The following is an 18880-nucleotide window of genomic DNA, read 5'->3' on the forward strand; positions in this document are numbered from 1 at the left end:
TTACTAGGTTACGCAGGTTACGCTTACGCAAGTTACGCTCCATGTAACGGCACCCTCATTGGTCCGCGCGATTAGTGAGATCTCCTGGTGACTAGGGACTAGTGACTAAGATCGCGGTGACTCGTCGCGGCACGGCCGTCATCTCAGCTACGTCGCGCGTCTATGGTCGCGGCGGAAAAAAATATTTTCGCGGATGACGTTCGCGCGGCGAAATCGGCGGAGGAGCGTTACGACGACGTTGCGGTGATTGTTGCGCGGCTGACGCGCGCGGATCTGCCTGTGTGTGCATACGCTGCGGGACACGACGAGCAGGCCGTGCGAGATGGAGAGTATATTCCACGAGAAGGTAAAATGTCGCGCTGCGACGCCGCTAATTAAAGCCTGACGGGTGTCCCCTCCCCGCGGAGACGACGGGATGTCGCTCACGCTCTGGCGATGTTTCGCAGCAAGAGGGATACCTGTGCGCCCAGCATTGCCTGAACGCGCTCCTGCAGGGACCGTACTTTAATGCCGTAGACCTGGCGAACTTCGGCCACCAGATGGACGAGGAGGAGAGGATCCGGATGGCCGAGTCGGGCGTCGACAGCGAGGATTACAAGCTGTTCCTCGAGGTAAACGCGACGTCTCGGGCATTGCTCGGGCCGCACGTATACTCGCGATACTTGTTAACGAGAACGTCGCTCGCCGCCGCGACGTAGCTCGACTATCGTCGAGAGCAATGCGTCCTTAGTGTTGACGCACAAGTTTGGCCTTCCTATTTAATGTCTGCCCAGAGAGAGAGAGAGAGAGAGAATATCAAGTGATGCGTTTCAAGAAAAACTGCTTCTTGTGTCTTTAGCAACCGTCTGGAAACATGGACGACAGTGGATACTTTTCAGTCCAAGTTATCAGCAGCGCGTTGAAAGTCTGGGGCTTAGAACTGGTCCCGTACAACAGCACGGAACCGACAGCTCTAATGGCACAGAATGATCCTTCGTAGGTTATTGTTAATTCGTTCAGGCTCACTTGTATTTGTATTGTAGCTTCGCTCACGACACTCTCGTAGAAATGAATCGTAAATAATGCTGTAACTTTCAGACGGATGAGGGCGTACATTTGTAATTACAAGGGACATTGGTTCACGATAAGGAAGCTCGGAAACCAGTGGTTCAATCTAAACTCGATGCTGAGCGGACCGCAGCTTATATCGGACACTTATCTCGCAATGTTTTTAGCTCAATTGTTGCAAGAAGGTAAGAACCGCCAGGTAACGACAAAGCTAACGGTGCAGTAGCGATCAACGTGATACTCAACGCTCGTTTTGTTATAGGTTATTCTATCTTTATTGTTATCGGTACATTTCCACAATGCCCTGCAGAAGATGTTCTCCTGAAAAATCCAATAGTCGCGAAAAGCAGCGCGAGTTCAGCGCCGAAGGACACGTCGTCCGCGGGTTACCGCCTGGGCACCAAGGCGGAGGACGATGTCCTCAAGGCCGCGCTCGCGATGGGCGAGGTGAAGGTGCCGCAGTCGTCCTGCGCGAGCGGCAGCGGCTGCGCCTCGTCGGAGCTCGAGCTGCCCACCGCGCCCACCAGGCCGCGCGAGAGGATAATACCGATCCGGCTGGAGGAGGAGAGCGACGAGGAGGAGGAGGAGGACGAGAACGTGCAATTGGCCAAGGCCCTGCAGATGAGCCTGCAGAACAGCGAGGAGGACGTAGACAAGAATTTGCAGCTGCGACTGGACCTACACACCGACGAGAAGGCCTCGCACCTCGCGTCGTCCCCGGTCGACAACGCGGACGACGAGGACGACGAGCTGAGACGGGCGCTGCAGCTGAGCCTCGAGTGCGTGACTGCCCCACCCACCCCCGACCCCGAGGATCTACGCTGGCGTCGGTTGAACCACTTCAGCATGTACGCGAGGACGCCCAGTGGCGAGGCCCCCGCGAAACTGAACACTTAACAATAAGCGCAAATTCTATCTATCTCTCTCTCTCTCTCTCTCTCTCTTTCTGCACAAATTGTCTACTTCTTCTACTAAACTGACCGCTACGTTGTAAATTATATATGATCGAATAGTTGAGCTCGGGAAGGCACGTCACTTTGTATACTAATGTTGTAACGATAATAGAAGTGTCTCGTTTCTATTCGTGAAAAATTGACTAAAGGTGTGTCGCCGAGGAGCCAAAGTTATCGGAACGCCTCCTATCCCCCCCTCACACACACAATTTTGTTATACTAATCGTTCTCGGAATAAAAAAAGGAAAACAGGATTGAGCAGCGAACTCGGATGTTGATCTATTAATTAATTTCCGATCCGAAGAGCGTAATTACGCGTGACTTGTGCGACAGTAACATCGTCCGCGAGTGGAATGGTTTTTTTTATTCACAGAAATATTCAGCTAGACTAGCAGGAAATGAGGAATTATTCGTGAACTTCCGTTCTTCTCTCCTCGTCGGTGAAAAATGGCGAGGACTCGCAGCGGAGTTCCTTGGAAATGCAATTTACTAGGGTTAGTGACAATTCCTAGTAATTCTAGTCCCGCCTCCGTTGTTTCTCGTGACCGCAGAAACGTGGCGGGTAAATTTTTCACCGTCAAACATAGACGTATAATATATAGACCGCGCGGTCCTATGTCTCCCACAGTTAGAGCGCGTCACGGAATAGAAAGAGAAAGCCTCTGTACGATCACCATTCTGTCTTCTTCTAATGACGCGTAGTGGGAGAGACGCCCTCCCTTCGAGTGGGGAAACAGCATAGAGAACTGTCGAGAAGGGATCCCCACTCTGCATTGTTAGACAAAGACAGAATGGTGATCCAAAGCATGCTGACTCTTTTCAATCTGTGACGCCTTTCCAAGCCGAATGCGCGGTCTATATATTATACGTCTATGCCGTCAAACGATCGAGCGAATTTCACAATTAAAATTTTGAGCGTTTACCGTTCGATAACCGAGTTCTAAATGCCGCGAAAGGGGATGAAGAGGCGAGGGATCGAACGAGAAATTGAGCGAGGAATCGAGATGACGTTACTAGGCAGCCTCTCTATTCGACGCATGCGCGTTTCGCCGTGCGAGGTGTCGAAAGATTACGATGCCGCTGTGTACACCGTGGCCGAGTGTTGACATTCAACATGGCGGCATGTCGTCAGTGCTGTGCTGTGTCGTGGTGAGTCTCGCAAAACTTCTCGACGTCGTACGCCCGCGAGCTTTGCGTAGGAGCACGTGCGGCCGGAATCGGCGCGTATCCGCGACCCACCGCGATCGTCCGCGGGCTCGGCGGCGCGAGCGGGATCGCGAACCGGAGCGCGTCGTGGCCCGCGGCGCCGCGGCGAGATAAGGCGGTCCGCGACCTCATAAAAAAATCAGAACCTCGCGTAAAAACTCGCGGCGAGCACGCGCGCGTGATGAATGCTCGATCGCGGCCGCCCCGCCGCCGCGGAGAGCCGCACTCCGATAAAGAGATGGACGGGATCGCCGCGCGCGTGCGATCGTCGCGCACGTCGCACTCGATATCGCGCTCGGCCGTGCGCTCGCGAGTTTCGCGGACATTTCGCGCGATTCGCGCATCTTTTCCGCCGATCTTCGCCGATGATAACGAGGATCGGTAAGGTCGCGGCAACGCGCGGCCAGTCCGAGGGTCGTGACCGTCTTTCGATGTATTGGTCGACACGGCGAAACGTGTCGCGGGTACGTGGTGGGTGATGACGAGTACGTGCGCGTTCGATGCAACTCTTCGGTGAATCATGTGGCGGACACGCGTAACGACAAAACCGCGTGTTTGGCAGCGCACCGAGTCAATGTCAAACTGTCAGATTATCGGGACGAGCGCGTTCCTCGCCGCTCGCTCGCGCGTACCGCGCTATAAATAAGCGCGTAATTATTTTGCCGCTCGCTGTTCGCCGAACGGCTTCGGAAATCTCGCGTTAATCTATCCTTTATCTTGCCGCGAGGATAAATAACCTATATACGGTACACTCAGTTAATTGATTCGTAAAGTTTGCTCAACCTGTGTGCGTATTTTTTTATTTTTGTCAATGCAATTGTCGCGATTAATAACAATATCGAGATGAAAGGTGTTCGCGAGCATTGTTTTCTTTTATTAACGCTCTCTGGCACGCGTTGCGCAATGTACAGTGACTTGGCCATCTGTTGCTGTACTCTTTGTCCCATTTCATGAATGATTTCCGTACAATTCTTTTCCTTGTATGTGAAAAATAAATTTAATGAGCATTTCAGAGTTCGTTAAAAAATGCGAATCAACGTCAGTTTAACGTTATATATTTTGCAATCCTCGAGCAATTGCACTTTGACCATATTTCAGTGTGCGAAATGGCACCTCGTTGTAACTACTCTCTCTCTTTTTTTTTGCAGCTTGTGTCATTGTTAGTTTAGGACACTTCTGAAACCAAGGCTCATTGTAAATTTCACATTTAAAAGCTGAAGAAGGAAACGCCACTATATAGAAATATCGGAAGAACACAATCAGGCTCAGCACGCATTGAAGACATCTGAGGATTTTAACGTCAACATTTCAATCCTTTAAATCTCCTATGTTTTTGATTTATCTCCTTTTGTAAAAGGGACGACTGATGTGTTTAAAAGGAAGCACAGTTGTTCGAACGTACGCTAAAAATTTGAGTATCTATCAAACGGTTGTTATTATAATATTCAAGCATATACCTATGGAAAGTATTGACAGTGTATGGTGTGCTAAGGTTTTGTACTTGCATTAAGTCAGAAATCAGCATTAACTACACCGTTCATTTGTATATCGTGTACAACAACAACAACAAGCCTTGTGAGCAAGAGATAGGTGAGCTAAAGTACAGTGATCGTGATTGTGATCGCGGCTGAGATTCTGCCGCTGTTGTTGCCGCCGCTGCTGCTTGGTTGATAGAGAACACCCCCTTATCTGCGTTTAAACGAGTGCCAAGTTTGTGTCGAGCTACTCGTGGCTACTCTCTCGATAAATAATTCACGATAAATACGTGCGTTAGGATATATACTTTGAAGAGACCCCCTTTACTTCCACTTCCTGGTCACGAAGCAGCCTGCATCTCTGCGGCATTTCAAGGAACCACTCTTCCCTCTCTTCATTAAGTTCTTGTAACATTATAATAGTGAACAAAGATATAAGGTACCAAGAACCGTTCTGTGATATCTATGTTAACACTTAAATAATTGAGAAAGACTAAAAATTTCTAAATATAAGTATATATATTGCGGTGAAACGCAGAAGTGCGAACACGAGAGCGAGAGAGAAAGAGAAACAGAAACAGACAAAGAGAGAGAGGGGAATTAAGTAATCGTTTTTTGGAAGAGGAAGAGGCAAAAAAAAGGGAGAAATTAAATTATACATAAATATTATACACACACACATAAGTACACACTGCGCGAATCGAGAAGACAATGTCCAATCCTCAGTGGAAAACGTTCCAGCCGCCAATCATGAACTCTGACCCAGCAATACTTGACTACAAGTCGATGGCTATATCAACCCCGAAAGCCATAACGGGATCTCACCAGTCGATGAGCAACAATTATCGGAATGGCACCAACTACAGCGGTGATCACTATATGGGCTCACCGCCCGGGTGCGGCAAGAATTCGACCACCAACTACGGCAGTTATCCCGGGGCGCAGTCCTCGCCGAGGAACGGCGCCACGAGATTCCCGTTCGACTTCACCAGCATGGACGCGAGCGCCGGTTACACCGGCGAGCCCGCCACCAACAATTCCAGCTACCAGGATCAGTCCGCGAATCAGGGGACGCGGGAGACCGGCATAATCGAGAAACTGCTGGTGAGTATCCTCCGGAGGAACGCGGAGGTCGAGGGAATTATATAAAACTGACTGAAACGTGCACATGATCTGAACCTTTTTGTTTCCAACAGCACTCTTACGGATTCATACAGTGCTGCGAAAGACAGGCAAGACTGTTTTTTCATTTTAGCCAATTTAGTGGTAACATTGAGCATTTGAAAATTGGAGACCCGGTAGAGTTCGAGATGACCTACGACCGGCGAACGGGCAAGCCCATTGCCAGCACCGTCAGCAAAATAGCTCCAGTGGTTGGTGGAATAATTATTATATTAATAATGCGGCGGCAAGAAATCTAGCGGCAAGAAGTCTCGAGGTGAATATGTGGTATGGTAATGCCTTCTTGCTTCTCGCAGGCGTTGGGCGATCAACGATGCATCGGTAACGTGACGACGGAATTGCAAGCGAGTGGCGATTCGCAGGGGCGTATCAGCTACGAGAACCGAGGGGAGTGCTTCTTCCTGCCGTATACCAAAGACGACGTCGAGGGCAACGTCACTTTGCGCGCTGGTGATAAAGTGTCATTTCAGATCGCTACGAATCAACGGTGCGTGAATCAAGTGGAGATTAATTGCTTAGCTAGCTGTAATAACAAGTCGAGCGACGTTCTCACGCACGTACGCGCGAATTCCAGAGGGAACCTGGGCGCGTGTAACGTGAGGCTGGAGAACCCGGCGCATCCGGTTCGCTATCGCGGAGTGGTGTGCTCGATGAAGGAGAACTTCGGCTTCATCGAGCGCGCCGACGTCGTCAAGGAGATATTCTTCCACTTTAGCGAGGCCAAGTCCATGAAGGAGGAACTCAGGCTAGGGGACGACGTCGAGTTTATAATACAGACGCGCAACGTAAGCGAGAAGAAAGTAAAATCCGCTCGAGTAGTCTAACTGAACAGAAAAAAAAACTTTGATGTCTGCGACGCGTTGCAGGCAAAGGAGGTGGCTTGCAACATTACGAAGCTGCCGCCCGGCTCGATCGTCTTCGAGGAGGTCAGCAACGAGGTGGTGAAGGGCCAGGTGCTGAAGCCCCTGGAGAGGGGCACCGCCGCTCGTCATCAAAACGATCCCTTACCCGGACGTATCAAGTACAGGGACAGCAATCACTCTGAAGTTGAAGTACCGTTCGGCGATAAAGATCAAAAGGGAGACTTTACTCTCAGGTGGGAATCCTCCCCTCGCCGCTGAAGAATAATATTCAGCCACTCGAACGTGATTTATGCAGGAGATATATTTTAATATAATTTTGTATACTGCAATTCGCCCCTTCCAACAGGCACGGAGACTGGGTTCAGTTTCGCATCGCAACGGACACGAGGGATCAGCTGAAGAGAGCTACGGAGATCATGTTGCTGCCGGAATCGTTCACCGTTTCCGGAGAGAGACGGGAGCAAGGTACCATACAGACTCTCAAGGACGGGTTCGGCTTTATCCGTTGCGTCGACCGGGAGCCCCGACTGTTCTTTCACTTCAACGAGGTTCTCGACGTCGACAGGGAGATCAGCGTGAACGATGAGGTCGAATTTACCGTTGTACAGGTAAGCGCACGCGATTTATTTATTTACTGCGATAACAGCAACAGGCTGTCCCTTTATTCGTGATTTCTCTTTCTCTCTGGCAGGATCCTTCGTCATCGTTTTCGAATTCTCGACAAAATGCCATTAGACTGAAACATCTGCCAACCGGTACGGTGAAATTCGAGACCATTACAGAGAAGGATATACCGGGCGCTGTAATACAGGACACGAGTCTAATCGAGCCCGGCCTGATCAGCTACGGCCAGCAGAAGAGCATTATTTTCTTCCCGAAAGATTGCGACCCGAAACATATTCCAAAATTGGGCGACAAGGTAAATTCGCGCGCGCGGCTCGAATAAATAAAGCCCGATTAATGTCTCGTTCGACAAGAAACTTCGATTCCCCGATTCGTTGCAGGTGATGTTCAATATTTGTCAAGTGAAGCGAAATAAGGAGCTCGTCGCCGTGGACATATGTTTAGTGAACGCTGCCGGTGAGAAGATCCAAAGTGTTAACAAAAAATCAAACAACAACGGACAGGTTTGCCAAGGTTTTATCGCCGCGCTGAAGGACGGATTCGGCTTTATCGAGACGGTGAATCACGACAGAGAGATATTTTTTCACTACAGGTGAGAGTCGTACCTCCTGCACCTTCTCGTACCTTTCAGTACCGTGCACACGGTGAAACCCACCTCTCGCTCTTGCAGTAACTTTGAGGGAGACGCCAGCACGTTGGAGCTAGGTGCCGACATCGAGTGCACGATCAGCAGCTCGAACAACGGCAGGGGCTCCGGCGGCTGCGTGGCTGCCGATCACGTGAAGCTGGTGCCGCGCGGGAGCATCCCCAGGCCGACACCGGTCAGCGAGGCGCTCGACGGCACGGTGATGCGGCCGCTGCGCAGCGCGAATCCCGAGCAGGCCGAGTACGCCGGCCTGATCAGGATCAACGCGAGCAACGAGGACGAGGAGACGCCGGAGTACGAGTTCGGGATCATGGGCCTCTCGAACAAGCGGGAGCTACTGCAGGCCGGCGACCCGGTGCAGCTGCAGGTCGACTCGGCCGGTCACGCCTGCAACATCGTGGCCGTGAGGAAGAAGCGGAGGGCGACGGTCGACGCGGTGAAGGGGCCCTTCGGCTTCCTCGCTTACGAGGTCGACGAGGGTAAGAAGCTGTTCTTTCACATAAGCGAGGTGCGAGACCACGCGACGTTGCAGCCGGGCGATCAGGTGGAGTTCGTCCTGGTCACCAATCAGCGCACCGGCAAGTCGTCGGCGTGCAACGTGACTCGGCTAAGGTGAGTCTCACTTTTGCAAGACGTCAGTCCTCCCTCTCTCTCTCTCTAACTGTACTCTGCGAACTTGTTTGTCGTTAACAGCGACGCGGTGCAGCAGCGACCGGAGCGGTTGATCAGCCGATTGCGCACGATATCGATGGAGGACACGGGGCCGAAGTTGACCGTGGTCAGGCAACCGAAGGGGCCCGACGGCACGCGCGGGTTCAGTCAGGAAAGATGCCGGCATATTCCCGGTGCCATAGAAGAGTAACTCGCCATGAGACACGGGGGTTTATTGATTATCCAAAATTATAATCTACAATTTATTTGTTTCTCTTTTCTTTTAGTCCATACACTTCGGTATCGAAGTTACTATTGTAAGCATGATCGTAAAAACATTTGCCAAATTCAGACTAATGTGACAACAATAATAATTATAATGATATTAATCTCGAATTGGATGGTGGTGATCGTGGGCCGAGAAAGAATATAAAAGTAAAAAACAAAAAAAAGGAAAAAAAGAACAACGACTCATTTCATCACCTCACGAGGGGTAAGAGGAAACGGGGAGATCAATCTGTCTTGTTATTATCTCGGATTTAAAAAAAAAAACGTTCGAGATTTACCTCACGCGCGCGATCGGTTTCTTTCTTCAGTTCGAGTCTCGTATCTTGATGAATTAATCGCTAGGCTACCCATTCGATGTTACTTTCTCGAGCGTAGTCGATAGCCTGTAGGATCCGTCGGAATTTTTCAATTCCTATTTTCGTAGAAACTTGATCGAGAGATCGTTCTGTTGATTGATTGATTGATTGATCGATCGATCGATAACGACGTACGTACGAAAATAGGTATCCCGGAATTTAGGGGGTGGCAACTGTCGGCTAATCTGCCTATTTGTATGCTTTAAGACGATATCTGTCCTGAATTATGAGAACGAAAGGAAATATATATATATATATACTTACACGTTTTTTTTTATACGATTTTTTTCTTTGAATCGCTCGTTTTTTTTTTTATCTATTGCGTAATGTCGTAATGTAAAATGTACAATAGGTAAAGGGAGAGAACGCAGAATTTACAGGCAACGTGGAGATTTATTGGTTAAATCGTTAAATTGAAGAGCAACCTTACATGTTACAGTTTCCTTCTCGAAATTGTCTGTATGGTTTTTATCGTGTTATTAAGGAAGCAAGATACGTTTTTTGTCATAAAATAAATTAAATTATGGTAACCGAGTCGATTCTCTGTTGAACATAGTGTCTATGAATTTGTAAAGGAAAGGAAGTTACGACCTGGCCAACAATGTTTGTCTTAGATAATATATATATAAATATATATTATATATATATATATAAATATACATGTCGTTAAGTTCCTCTGATGCAGTCTCGTGTTGTAAAATCAAATTAGTATTACGGATTCTGTGGACATGCAGCAATGGAAGTTACAAACAAAAAAAAACAAAAAAAACAATACCTATGTAAAGAGTAAGAGGTCACGTTTTGTAAGTTTTGCCATTCGAGGTAAGCGAAGATAAATGTGGCATTATTGTAGAGAATATTGTGAGAGGAAAAAAATAACGTAAGAAGTAAGAGTAAAGTACGTAAAAAAAAACAACACAAGCACGATACAAACTAAGCGCTTGTTTCGAAACTCATGGATCCAACACATCATGTGCATACATATTGTAAAATTATTGATGAATAAACAGTGAAAGCATCGAAGTACATCTGCCTTTTGTAAGATCACAGGGATTACACTATTAAAACTGCCGAGTCACCGTTCGTAGTCGCTTTCGTCTCTTTCGCGAGATCACGTTGAAAATGATGGGAAATAAAATAAAGATATATTCAAGAATTGCACAACAGAATATTGGGGCTTTGTCTGGCCTTAGAGTACCAGAGGTTTTCGTTCGATCGATCAGCGCAGCTGGTTCGACGATCGACAATTGCACAGTATAAGTTGTATTCCCTCCGCGATATATAACAGTGTAGCGACTTTTATCAATTAATTAATACGAGATACCTTCGCAAACGCTAGGGACGAAGACATCGCCCTAAACTGATTCTGAACAATATGCAGAAGGCGGGAAATGATCTGGCGGCGCATATACCTCGTCAGTTTTTATTATGTATGTACAAAGATGTGTAAATATACTGTTGCGTGAAACGCGTGTCCCCCTTTCGTGTGTAACATATTTTAAAATGAGCCTTGAAATTGGAATTTCAGATCAGGGAGTAAGCAGGCAGATTCCAGTTTAGATTACGACGCATTCGTAAGGGAATTGTCCTTGCAGGAGTAAATCGTCCGGTCGTGGACAGGCTGTAACATATCGATTAATCAAGCATCGTTCATTTCTTCATCGAATAATACCCACGTTGCGCGAGATAAACCGAAATTCTTTTCGAGATATATACTAACGTGTCTCGCAGTAAGTGCCGTAGAATCCGGTGCCCTCGCAGCGACACTTGAATCCGGGCTCCGTCGATATTTGGGAGCAGGAACCTCTGTTCCGGCAAGGCTTCGAGCGATAGCATATGTCGCTACGTCTTCCTGCAACCGGAGAATTATAATTATTAATTAATTATAATTATTCGAGAATAATTAAATGAACTAGCGGACATTTTATATCGAGCCTGACTCTCGATTCTTGAGAAAAAAAGAAGCCTGTAAAAAACACACATTGTCCATTTATTATTGCACAGATAGAAGAATCATTCGTCATACGTTTACCTCTGAGCGCCAGCTTGCAATCATCACTGTCGTCGTATCTGTATTCCGACTTGCAGCCGTAGCCGCAGCTGCACTGCGCGTTGTAGATGCGGCATCCGTATCGCATCTGGTCCAGTTCGCATCCTTCGGAGAGTGCAACTGCTGGCAGAAGAGGCTTCCCGTTAATCGCAGGCTGCGACGCTTAAATTACTTGAACGAGGAATTAAATGAAGCTCACATAGAATACCCTAAAATCTCAGCGAACAGGTATATCTTCTTACTACAGTCTTCGATTGATTGGAATCGATTTCTGCTCAATGAAGATACGATTTTCGACTAAGAAAGAGCTTTCGGTAAGTCGCAAAATAAATATATATTCCACTAATATATATTGGGTTGGCCAAAAAGTAATTGCGTTTTTTTTATATAAATAAAAGACGAATTTTTCATGGGAAGCAAAAACTTTATTAAACAATATATTGTCCATTTTGTTTGATTATCTTTTGCCATTTTTCAGGCAACTTCATGATTCCGCGCTCAAAACAGTTCTTATCTTTTTCAGCAAAAAACAATTACAAGAACGATTTGATATCCTCATCAGCAGTCAAGGTTTTACCATTCAAGGCGTTTTGCAAAGAACGAAACAAATGGTAATCTGATGGTGCCAGGTCTGGCGAATATGGTGGATGTGGTAACACGTCCCATCCAAGCTGCAACAATTTTTCACGAGTGACCAAACTTGTACGTGGTCTAGCGTTATCATGGTGAAACACAACACCTTTGCGATTCACCAATTCTCAACGTTTCTGTTTGATGGCATCATTTAATTTATCCAGTTGACGACAGTATACGTCTGAATTAATGGTTCGATTCCTTGCAAGCAGCTCAAAATACACAATACCTTTAAAGTCCCACCAGACTGACAGCATAATCTTTCTTTGGTGAATATCTGCTTTTCAAGTGCTTTGAGCAGGTTCATCGCGCTTGCTCCACCATCTTTTTCGTTTGACGTTGTTGTAGACGATCGATTTTTCGTCGCCTGTTATCATACGTTTCAAAAATCGATCATTTTCCTCACGTTTCAAAAGAGAATCGCAGATGTCAATACGCTTAGTGAGATGAATTTCTTTGAGCTCATGTGCTACCCAAATATCGAGCTTACTAATGTATCCAAGTCGTTTTGAATGGTTTTCAACACTCGATTTCGATATGTTAAGATTCTCAGCAATCTCTCGTGTCGTTAAACGCCGATTGGAATCGATCAGTGTCTTTATTTTGTCATCATCAATTTCGATTGGTCTTCCTGAGCGTGGTGCATCTTTCACATTAAAATCTGCAGATCGAAATTTAGTAAACCAATTTTGACACTGCCGCAGTTTTAAAACATCTTCGCCATATATTGGGTTGGCCAAAAAGTAATTGCGTTTTTTTATATAAATAAAAGGCGAATTTTTCATGGGAAACAAAAACTTTATTAAACAATATATTGTCCATTTTGTTTGATTATCTTTTGCCATTTTTCAGGCAACTTCATGATTCCGCGCTCAAAACAGTTCTTATCTTTTTCAGCAAAAAACAATTACAAGAACGATTTGATATCCTCATCAGCAGTCAAGGTTTTACCATTCAAGGCGTTTTGCAAAGAACGAAACAAATGGTAATCTGATGGTGCCAGGTCTGGCGAATATGGTGGATGTGGTAACACGTCCCATCCAAGCTGCAACAATTTTTCACGAGTGACCAAACTTGTACGTGGTCTAGCGTTATCATGGTGAAACACAACACCTTTGCGATTCACCAATTCTCAACGTTTCTGTTTGATGGCATCATTTAATTTATCCAGTTGACGACAGTATACGTCTGAATTAATGGTTCGATTCCTTGCAAGCAGCTCAAAATACACAATACCTTTAAAGTCCACCAGACTGACAGCATAATCTTTCTTTGGTGAATATCTGCTTTGCTTTTCAAGTGCTTTGAGCAGGTTCATCGCGCTTGCTCCACCATCTTTTTCGTTTGACGTTGTTGTAGACGATCGATTTTTCGTCGCCTGTTATCATACGTTTCAAAAATCGATCATTTTCCTCACGTTTCAAAAGAGAATCGCAGACGTCAATACGCTTAGTGAGATGAATTTCTTTGAGCTCATGTGCTACCCAAATATCGAGCTTACTAATGTATCCAAGTCGTTTTGAATGGTTTTCAACACTCGATTTCGATATGTTAAGATTCTCAGCAATCTCTCGTGTCGTTAAACGCCGATTGGAATCGATCAGTGTCTTTATTTTGTCATCATCAATTTCGATTGGTCTTCCTGAGCGTGGTGCATCTTTCACATTAAAATCTCCAGATCGAAATTTAGTAACCCAATTTTGACACTGCCGCAGTTTTAAAACATCTTCGCCATATATTGGGTTGGCCAAAAAGTAATTGCGTTTTTTTATATAAATAAAAGACGAATTTTTCATGGGAAGCAAAAACTTTATTAAACAATATATTGTCCATTTTGTTTGATTATCTTTTGCCATTTTTCAGGCAACTTCATGATTCCGCGCTCAAAACAGTTCTTATCTTTTTCAGCAAAAAACAATTACAAGAACGATTTGATATCCTCATCAGCAGTCAAGGTTTTACCATTCAAGGCGTTTTGCAAAGAACGAAACAAATGGTAATCTGATGGTGCCAGGTCTGGCGAATATGGTGGATGTGGTAACACGTCCCATCCAAGCTGCAACAATTTTTCACGAGTGACCAAACTTGTACGTGGTCTAGCGTTATCATGGTGAAACACAACACCTTTGCGATTCACCAATTCTCAACGTTTCTGTTTGATGGCATCATTTAATTTATCCAGTTGACGACAGTATACGTCTGAATTAATGGTTCGATTCCTTGCAAGCAGCTCAAAATACACAATACCTTTAAAGTCCCACCAGACTGACAGCATAATCTTTCTTTGGTGAATATCTGCTTTTCAAGTGCTTTGAGCAGGTTCATCGCGCTTGCTCCACCATCTTTTTCGTTTGACGTTGTTGTAGACGATCGATTTTTCGTCGCCTGTTATCATACGTTTCAAAAATCGATCATTTTCCTCACGTTTCAAAAGAGAATCGCAGACGTCAATACGCTTAGTGAGATGAATTTCTTTGAGCTCATGTGCTACCCAAATATCGAGCTTACTAATGTATCCAAGTCGTTTTGAATGGTTTTCAACACTCGATTTCGATATGTTAAGATTCTCAGCAATCTCTCGTGTCGTTAAACGCCGATTGGAATCGATCAGTGTCTTTATTTTGTCATCATCAATTTCGATTGGTCTTCCTGAGCGTGGTGCATCTTTCACATTAAAATCTGCAGATCGAAATTTAGTAAACCAATTTTGACACTGCCGCAGTTTTAAGCATCTTCGCCATATACATCAGATAACTTTTTATGAGCTCGCACAGCGTTTTTCCCTTTTCGGAAGTAATAAAACAAAATATGAGGAAAATGTTCTTTTTGATTTTCCATTTTGAAATGGACGGCAAAGAAACAATTGTTAACGAAATCGTGTACTTTCTTTTTGTAAAACAAACTTGAACCGTGAGTTGTTAACCTACATAATGAATTTGCGGTTTAGAATGAAGTTAGTTACATTTCAAGACATGTATGTCCATCTATTGGAAAAAAACGCAATTACTTTTTGGCCAACCCAATATTTTCATTTCTTTATTTTTTCTTTTTTTGGATGAAGAGGACACTCGTGCTCCGGTTTGAAAATACCGAAGCCCCCCGATGCACCCCGTTGCGCTTCAGTTTCTATTATTAATCGCCTACGTGCGCGCTATCGGGGGCGCTAATAGGCGCTGGTCTATACGCGGGGCTGCAGTCTATATATTTGCTCTATATAAACTAATCGTTTGCATTATTTTTAGGTGAACGTACTACGGTAGCGCGGAGTGAACATATCTACGGTTTATTTACCCCGGGGAAGATAGCACGCACGGAGGCTAATGTTTGTGCCGGATGCGGTCGGCTGCACTTCCCACTTGTCCAAATTGATAAGTGTTTCACGAGATAGACGATACCGCGTGCGCGTGGGCCGATCGATTTTTAGATTCGTTTAGACCCTCGGCCTCGCGATCCCCGCACTTGCGGCGATGCACTTGCGCGCTCGAAAGTTTTTGCTTTTATTTCCTCGAGCGTGCGCGGGCGTGTGCGTGCGCGTTTCTCCGTTTCGATTCATTCAAGGAGGGTAATCGTTAATTACGAATACGATACGACGGTTCGTCGTGACGGACAATCATCGGAAAGGGTGGCGTGTGTGGGACGTTTTCATCATTGACAGCGACCATTCGCTATCGGTACCGCGGCGGGTTTATCGTTTGATTACTCAGAAAGCACCGAGAGTGAGGGCTTCATGCGTGTCTCGTTGCTTCTTATTGCGCGGGAGATGAATTTTAAGGAATATTGAGAAGTATTATTATACGCGCGCGTTAAAATCTTACTTATTTTTTGACGTGGCTTATGTAAAAATATTAATGGAACTTGGGAGACACGTTCCTATGCAAACAGAGGAAAAAGATATGGAGACTGTGGACGTGATGATATTGCGGACAAAAAATAATGATAGAAAAAGAAACACCGCGGAGTTCTAACTTGCATGTAATTTGATTAGATAAAAGTAAGCTCAAGTTTTCAGCTAGGAGAAACGTTGTCCCTAATATCTCCGAGCTGATAAGACTACAGAGCGTCTCAGAATGGCTTCGGTGTTTCTCCCGAGTCAGCGGTAAAAGCAGTTACCAGCACGTTGAATTCGATAATATAATTCTTGTATAATGTAACGGTTGCATTCTACACGAGTTCTTTCATCCTTGAGTTTCTATGTGTACAATATTATAAATTATTAATGTGATTAATATTAATAGCTCCTCAAGCAAATAATTATCTTCTCTCTTCGGTGATTATACATGTAATTAACATTATAATTAGAATATTTATTAAATATATTTATTAAATTTATAAAATTACTGCAGCTTTTTTTCGGGAATTCTAAATTGTATTTTATATGTTTTCGACACACGGATTCTCAGAAGAGCTAAATTTAGTCTTCGACAACAACTAACAAAACGTTAAAGTGTTTATTATGCGTTAGACGTTGACAGGTCACTCGCAGACAATACCGCCCTTCTCGTCTCGCGAGAGCCCGAGATTTCCGTTCCATAAAATGTTTCCTGAACGATTCGAGAAATATGTCGAACCAGTCGATTATTTTATCGATTGTAATCGAATTTCTTTATTTCAAGTTATTTTCAAAGTGCGGAATTAAAACTCTCGAGTTCCGTGACGCGAATTTAAAAGTATATGTAAATTTATTTATTTACTTTGAAAAAAAAGTCTATTTTAAATATTGTAAATATCTAATTAATGTGTATATTCAATTCTCTAATCTACATAATTAGCCGTTTGAGATTCTCAATATTCTGACACATCGTACCTATTGTTAAAAGCAGCAGCGCAGCCGACAGCGTCAATCTCGGTAGCATGATGATCTTCCGGGGGAGGCGGGACACGAGGGACGCTGAAGAATCCCGCGCGGGATATCGTCGACGGCGATAATCCGCAAGAGGAGAGCTCTCGGAGGAGAGATCGTCGACCGCTCGGCGCCCGCCGAGGTAGGCTCTCGTCCGTCTCGCGGGCTGGGTGTCAAAGGTCGAGGGGGACACGCGGGGTCAGGGCGGTCCTCTCTTCGCACGCGTGCTCTGCGAGGGAGTAACTGGAGACCGCGCTGCAACGAGGATGCAGCGGCCGAGCCGACCGAACTCGCCGACTCGTGGCAACAAACTGTCGTCGGCTGCTAGCTGGAGGCGAATCCCGGCTCCGGTTCATCGCGGCCGGGAAACCATGCGTGGGGTGCAGCTGGATGGTCGCCGACTCGTAGCGATGCCCCGAGACGATCTTACGGAACACGAAATCGTGCAATTTTTCTCTGCTACTCTGTAAAGCTTCGATAGAGCGGGAGATTGCTTATTCACGGGCTTGCACGGGTTAGAAGAATTCGAAACCGTGCAATATTTCTTATTAGACAGTTTAATATTTAAATAAATTTGCGTAACTTTAGATTAACGTTAACTCTCTGCCTGAAGAAAATCACGTGCAGGTGAAAAATTATTCGCCGCGTCTGGCAAAGCTTTAAGGGGGGAGCCTGCTTTAGAACGCTGAAAATAAGGTATATTTTACGAATTGTTTTTGGAGAAACTATACAGCGGATCATTATAAAACTTTTATGCATTTATTAGTACATGTTTAAAGATAAAAAAAATATTTTTTGATTTGAATATATCGCTTGTAGAGGTCGTCCTGGAGAAATCTTAGTGCAGCCGCGTCGCCGGCATTGCAAATTGGTGAGCATTCTCCTGCCTCCAAATTTCGTCTAAACTGAAAAATTGAAATATGTTCTCGTTATTTATGAATTCCCATCGTCGATGAACCAAAGAGAGAAGAAAAAAGTTGAAAAGTGCCAAAATGGTGGAGCTTAGAACACAAAAGTACGATTTTTAGGCAAAGTTTTTGAACTTTTTCATGCAAAAATAATTGTTTAACTTAATGTTTTTATGAATATTAAAGGTTCATCGACGATGGGAATTCATAAATAACGAGAAAATATTTCAATTTTTCAGTTTGGATGAAATTTGGAGGCAGGAGAATGCTCACCAATTTACAATGCCAGCTGCACTAAGATGCCTCCAGGACGACCTTTACAGGCGATATATTCAAATCAAAAAATAATTTTTTTTATCTTTAAACATGCACTAATAAATGCATCAAAGTTTTATAATGATCCGCTGTATAGTTTCTCCAAAAAAATTCGTAAAATTATACCTTATTTTCAACGTTCTAAAGCAGGCTCCCCCCTTAAGCTAAAAATATTGCCAGTATTTGCGATCTTTTTTTTCTAATTTTACCAAGTAGCAATTTAAGATGTACTTCAATTCGCTCAATTTTGTGCAACTGTTACAGAATCGCCGTTCCGACGCGGCACTTCTATTTTCGCCGCGAAAAAAGCCCGCGTCTCGGTGGGATCTTTTTGGATCCCGATCTTTCGAACGCGCGGACACACACGTGGATTTATTTCGGAGTGTTGCACGTAGACCAAACAATAGACGGGTCCACCAAATTGAGCTCGGGGATTTTCTTATCGAGAAATTTATACTTTTATTTGTGAAACACAAAATAGATTTTGTGTTTTTTTTTTCCTTTCGTGCAATATGAAAAATAGCGCATTACTCACTCCGAGTCTTAAATTAGCCCGTTTTACGTTAAGAAATGCTAATGATAAGCACTTTTTTCTACTACTAATTAAGCGGATGGTGGTGCATGTATCGTGCGAGATTTAAACTAACGGATTTGACGGGCATATCTTCGTAACGTGCTATCGCGTTCCACAATTCGATAACATTTGACACTGGCGGCTCTAAATCCGGAAATTGATGAAATGTGTGTCATGGAGACGGGATCCATAAAATCGCTCTTCTCGACGGAATAATAAATGCAATAAAATCCTCGCGAGTTCAAGAACCACGAGTCAAGGATGCGCTG

The 18880-nt window shown here is 44.9% G+C and overlaps 3 protein-coding genes across 5 annotated transcripts; 2 read left to right on the forward strand and 1 right to left on the reverse strand.

The window, feature by feature from the left end:
- Positions 1 to 158: 158 nt before the first annotated feature.
- Positions 159 to 2266, forward strand: LOC105279035 (ataxin-3). 2 transcript variants are annotated; one of them, XM_011338568.3, is made up of 5 exons: positions 159 to 346; positions 447 to 611; positions 839 to 975; positions 1078 to 1232; positions 1358 to 2266. In XM_011338568.3, the coding sequence occupies exons 1-5, from the start codon at positions 323 to 325 to the stop codon at positions 1942 to 1944; spliced, it is 1068 nt and encodes a 355-aa protein (XP_011336870.1). In that variant the 5' UTR covers positions 159 to 322; the 3' UTR covers positions 1945 to 2266. The 2 variants fall into 2 exon arrangements, with proteins under 2 accessions (XP_011336870.1, XP_011336869.1); XM_011338567.2 differs by having other exon boundaries at positions 161 to 346; positions 1310 to 2266.
- Positions 2267 to 3054: 788 nt separating this feature from the next.
- LOC105279037 (cold shock domain-containing protein E1) lies at positions 3055 to 10309 on the forward strand. Its single transcript, XM_011338570.3, has 11 exons — positions 3055 to 3149; positions 4355 to 5785; positions 5878 to 6054; positions 6160 to 6350; positions 6438 to 6648; positions 6730 to 6959; positions 7073 to 7334; positions 7418 to 7645; positions 7731 to 7942; positions 8021 to 8608; positions 8690 to 10309. Exons 2-11 carry the CDS (start codon positions 5393 to 5395, stop codon positions 8856 to 8858), a joined length of 2661 nt encoding a protein of 886 aa, XP_011336872.1. The 5' UTR covers positions 3055 to 3149; positions 4355 to 5392; the 3' UTR covers positions 8859 to 10309.
- LOC105279029 (multiple epidermal growth factor-like domains protein 6) lies at positions 9959 to 17530 on the reverse strand. 2 transcript variants are annotated; one of them, XM_011338562.2, is made up of 4 exons: positions 16779 to 17530; positions 11324 to 11461; positions 11012 to 11143; positions 9959 to 10912 (listed from the first exon to the last, which is right to left on the reverse strand). In XM_011338562.2, exons 1-4 carry the CDS (start codon positions 16825 to 16827, stop codon positions 10848 to 10850), a joined length of 384 nt encoding a protein of 127 aa, XP_011336864.1. In that variant the 5' UTR covers positions 16828 to 17530; the 3' UTR covers positions 9959 to 10847. The 2 variants fall into 2 exon arrangements, with proteins under 2 accessions (XP_011336864.1, XP_011336863.1); XM_011338561.2 differs by having other exon boundaries at positions 11324 to 11464.
- Positions 17531 to 18880: the final 1350 nt, after the last annotated feature.

This window comes from Ooceraea biroi, chromosome 9, assembly GCF_003672135.1.
Source record: "Ooceraea biroi isolate clonal line C1 chromosome 9, Obir_v5.4, whole genome shotgun sequence".
Taxonomy (NCBI): Eukaryota; Metazoa; Arthropoda; class Insecta; order Hymenoptera; family Formicidae; genus Ooceraea; species Ooceraea biroi.

Excerpts from the sequence above, each read along its gene's own strand:
- LOC105279035 (XM_011338567.2), top strand. The coding sequence starts at position 323 with ATGGAGAGTATATTCCACGAGAAG. Across the intron at positions 612-838 it reads ATTACAAGCTGTTCCTCGAG|CAACCGTCTGGAAACATGGA; the intron begins GTAAACGCGACG and ends TTGTGTCTTTAG. Across the intron at positions 976-1,077 it reads ATGGCACAGAATGATCCTTC|ACGGATGAGGGCGTACATTT; the intron begins GTAGGTTATTGT and ends TGTAACTTTCAG.
- LOC105279037 (XM_011338570.3), top strand. The coding sequence starts at position 5,393 with ATGTCCAATCCTCAGTGGAAAACGTTCCAGCCGCCAATCATGAACTCT. Across the intron at positions 6,055-6,159 it reads TCAGCAAAATAGCTCCAGTG|GCGTTGGGCGATCAACGATG; the intron begins GTTGGTGGAATA and ends TGCTTCTCGCAG. Across the intron at positions 6,960-7,072 it reads AAGGGAGACTTTACTCTCAG|GCACGGAGACTGGGTTCAGT; the intron begins GTGGGAATCCTC and ends CCCTTCCAACAG.
- LOC105279029 (XM_011338561.2), bottom strand. The coding sequence starts at position 16,827 with ATGCTACCGAGATTGACGCTGTCGGCTGCGCTGCTGCTTTTAACAATA. Across the intron at positions 11,144-11,323 it reads TTGCAAGCTGGCGCTCAGAG|GAAGACGTAGCGACATATGC; the intron begins GTAAACGTATGA and ends CTCCGGTTGCAG. Across the intron at positions 10,913-11,011 it reads CGGCACTTACTGCGAGACAC|CCTGTCCACGACCGGACGAT; the intron begins GTTAGTATATAT and ends GATATGTTACAG.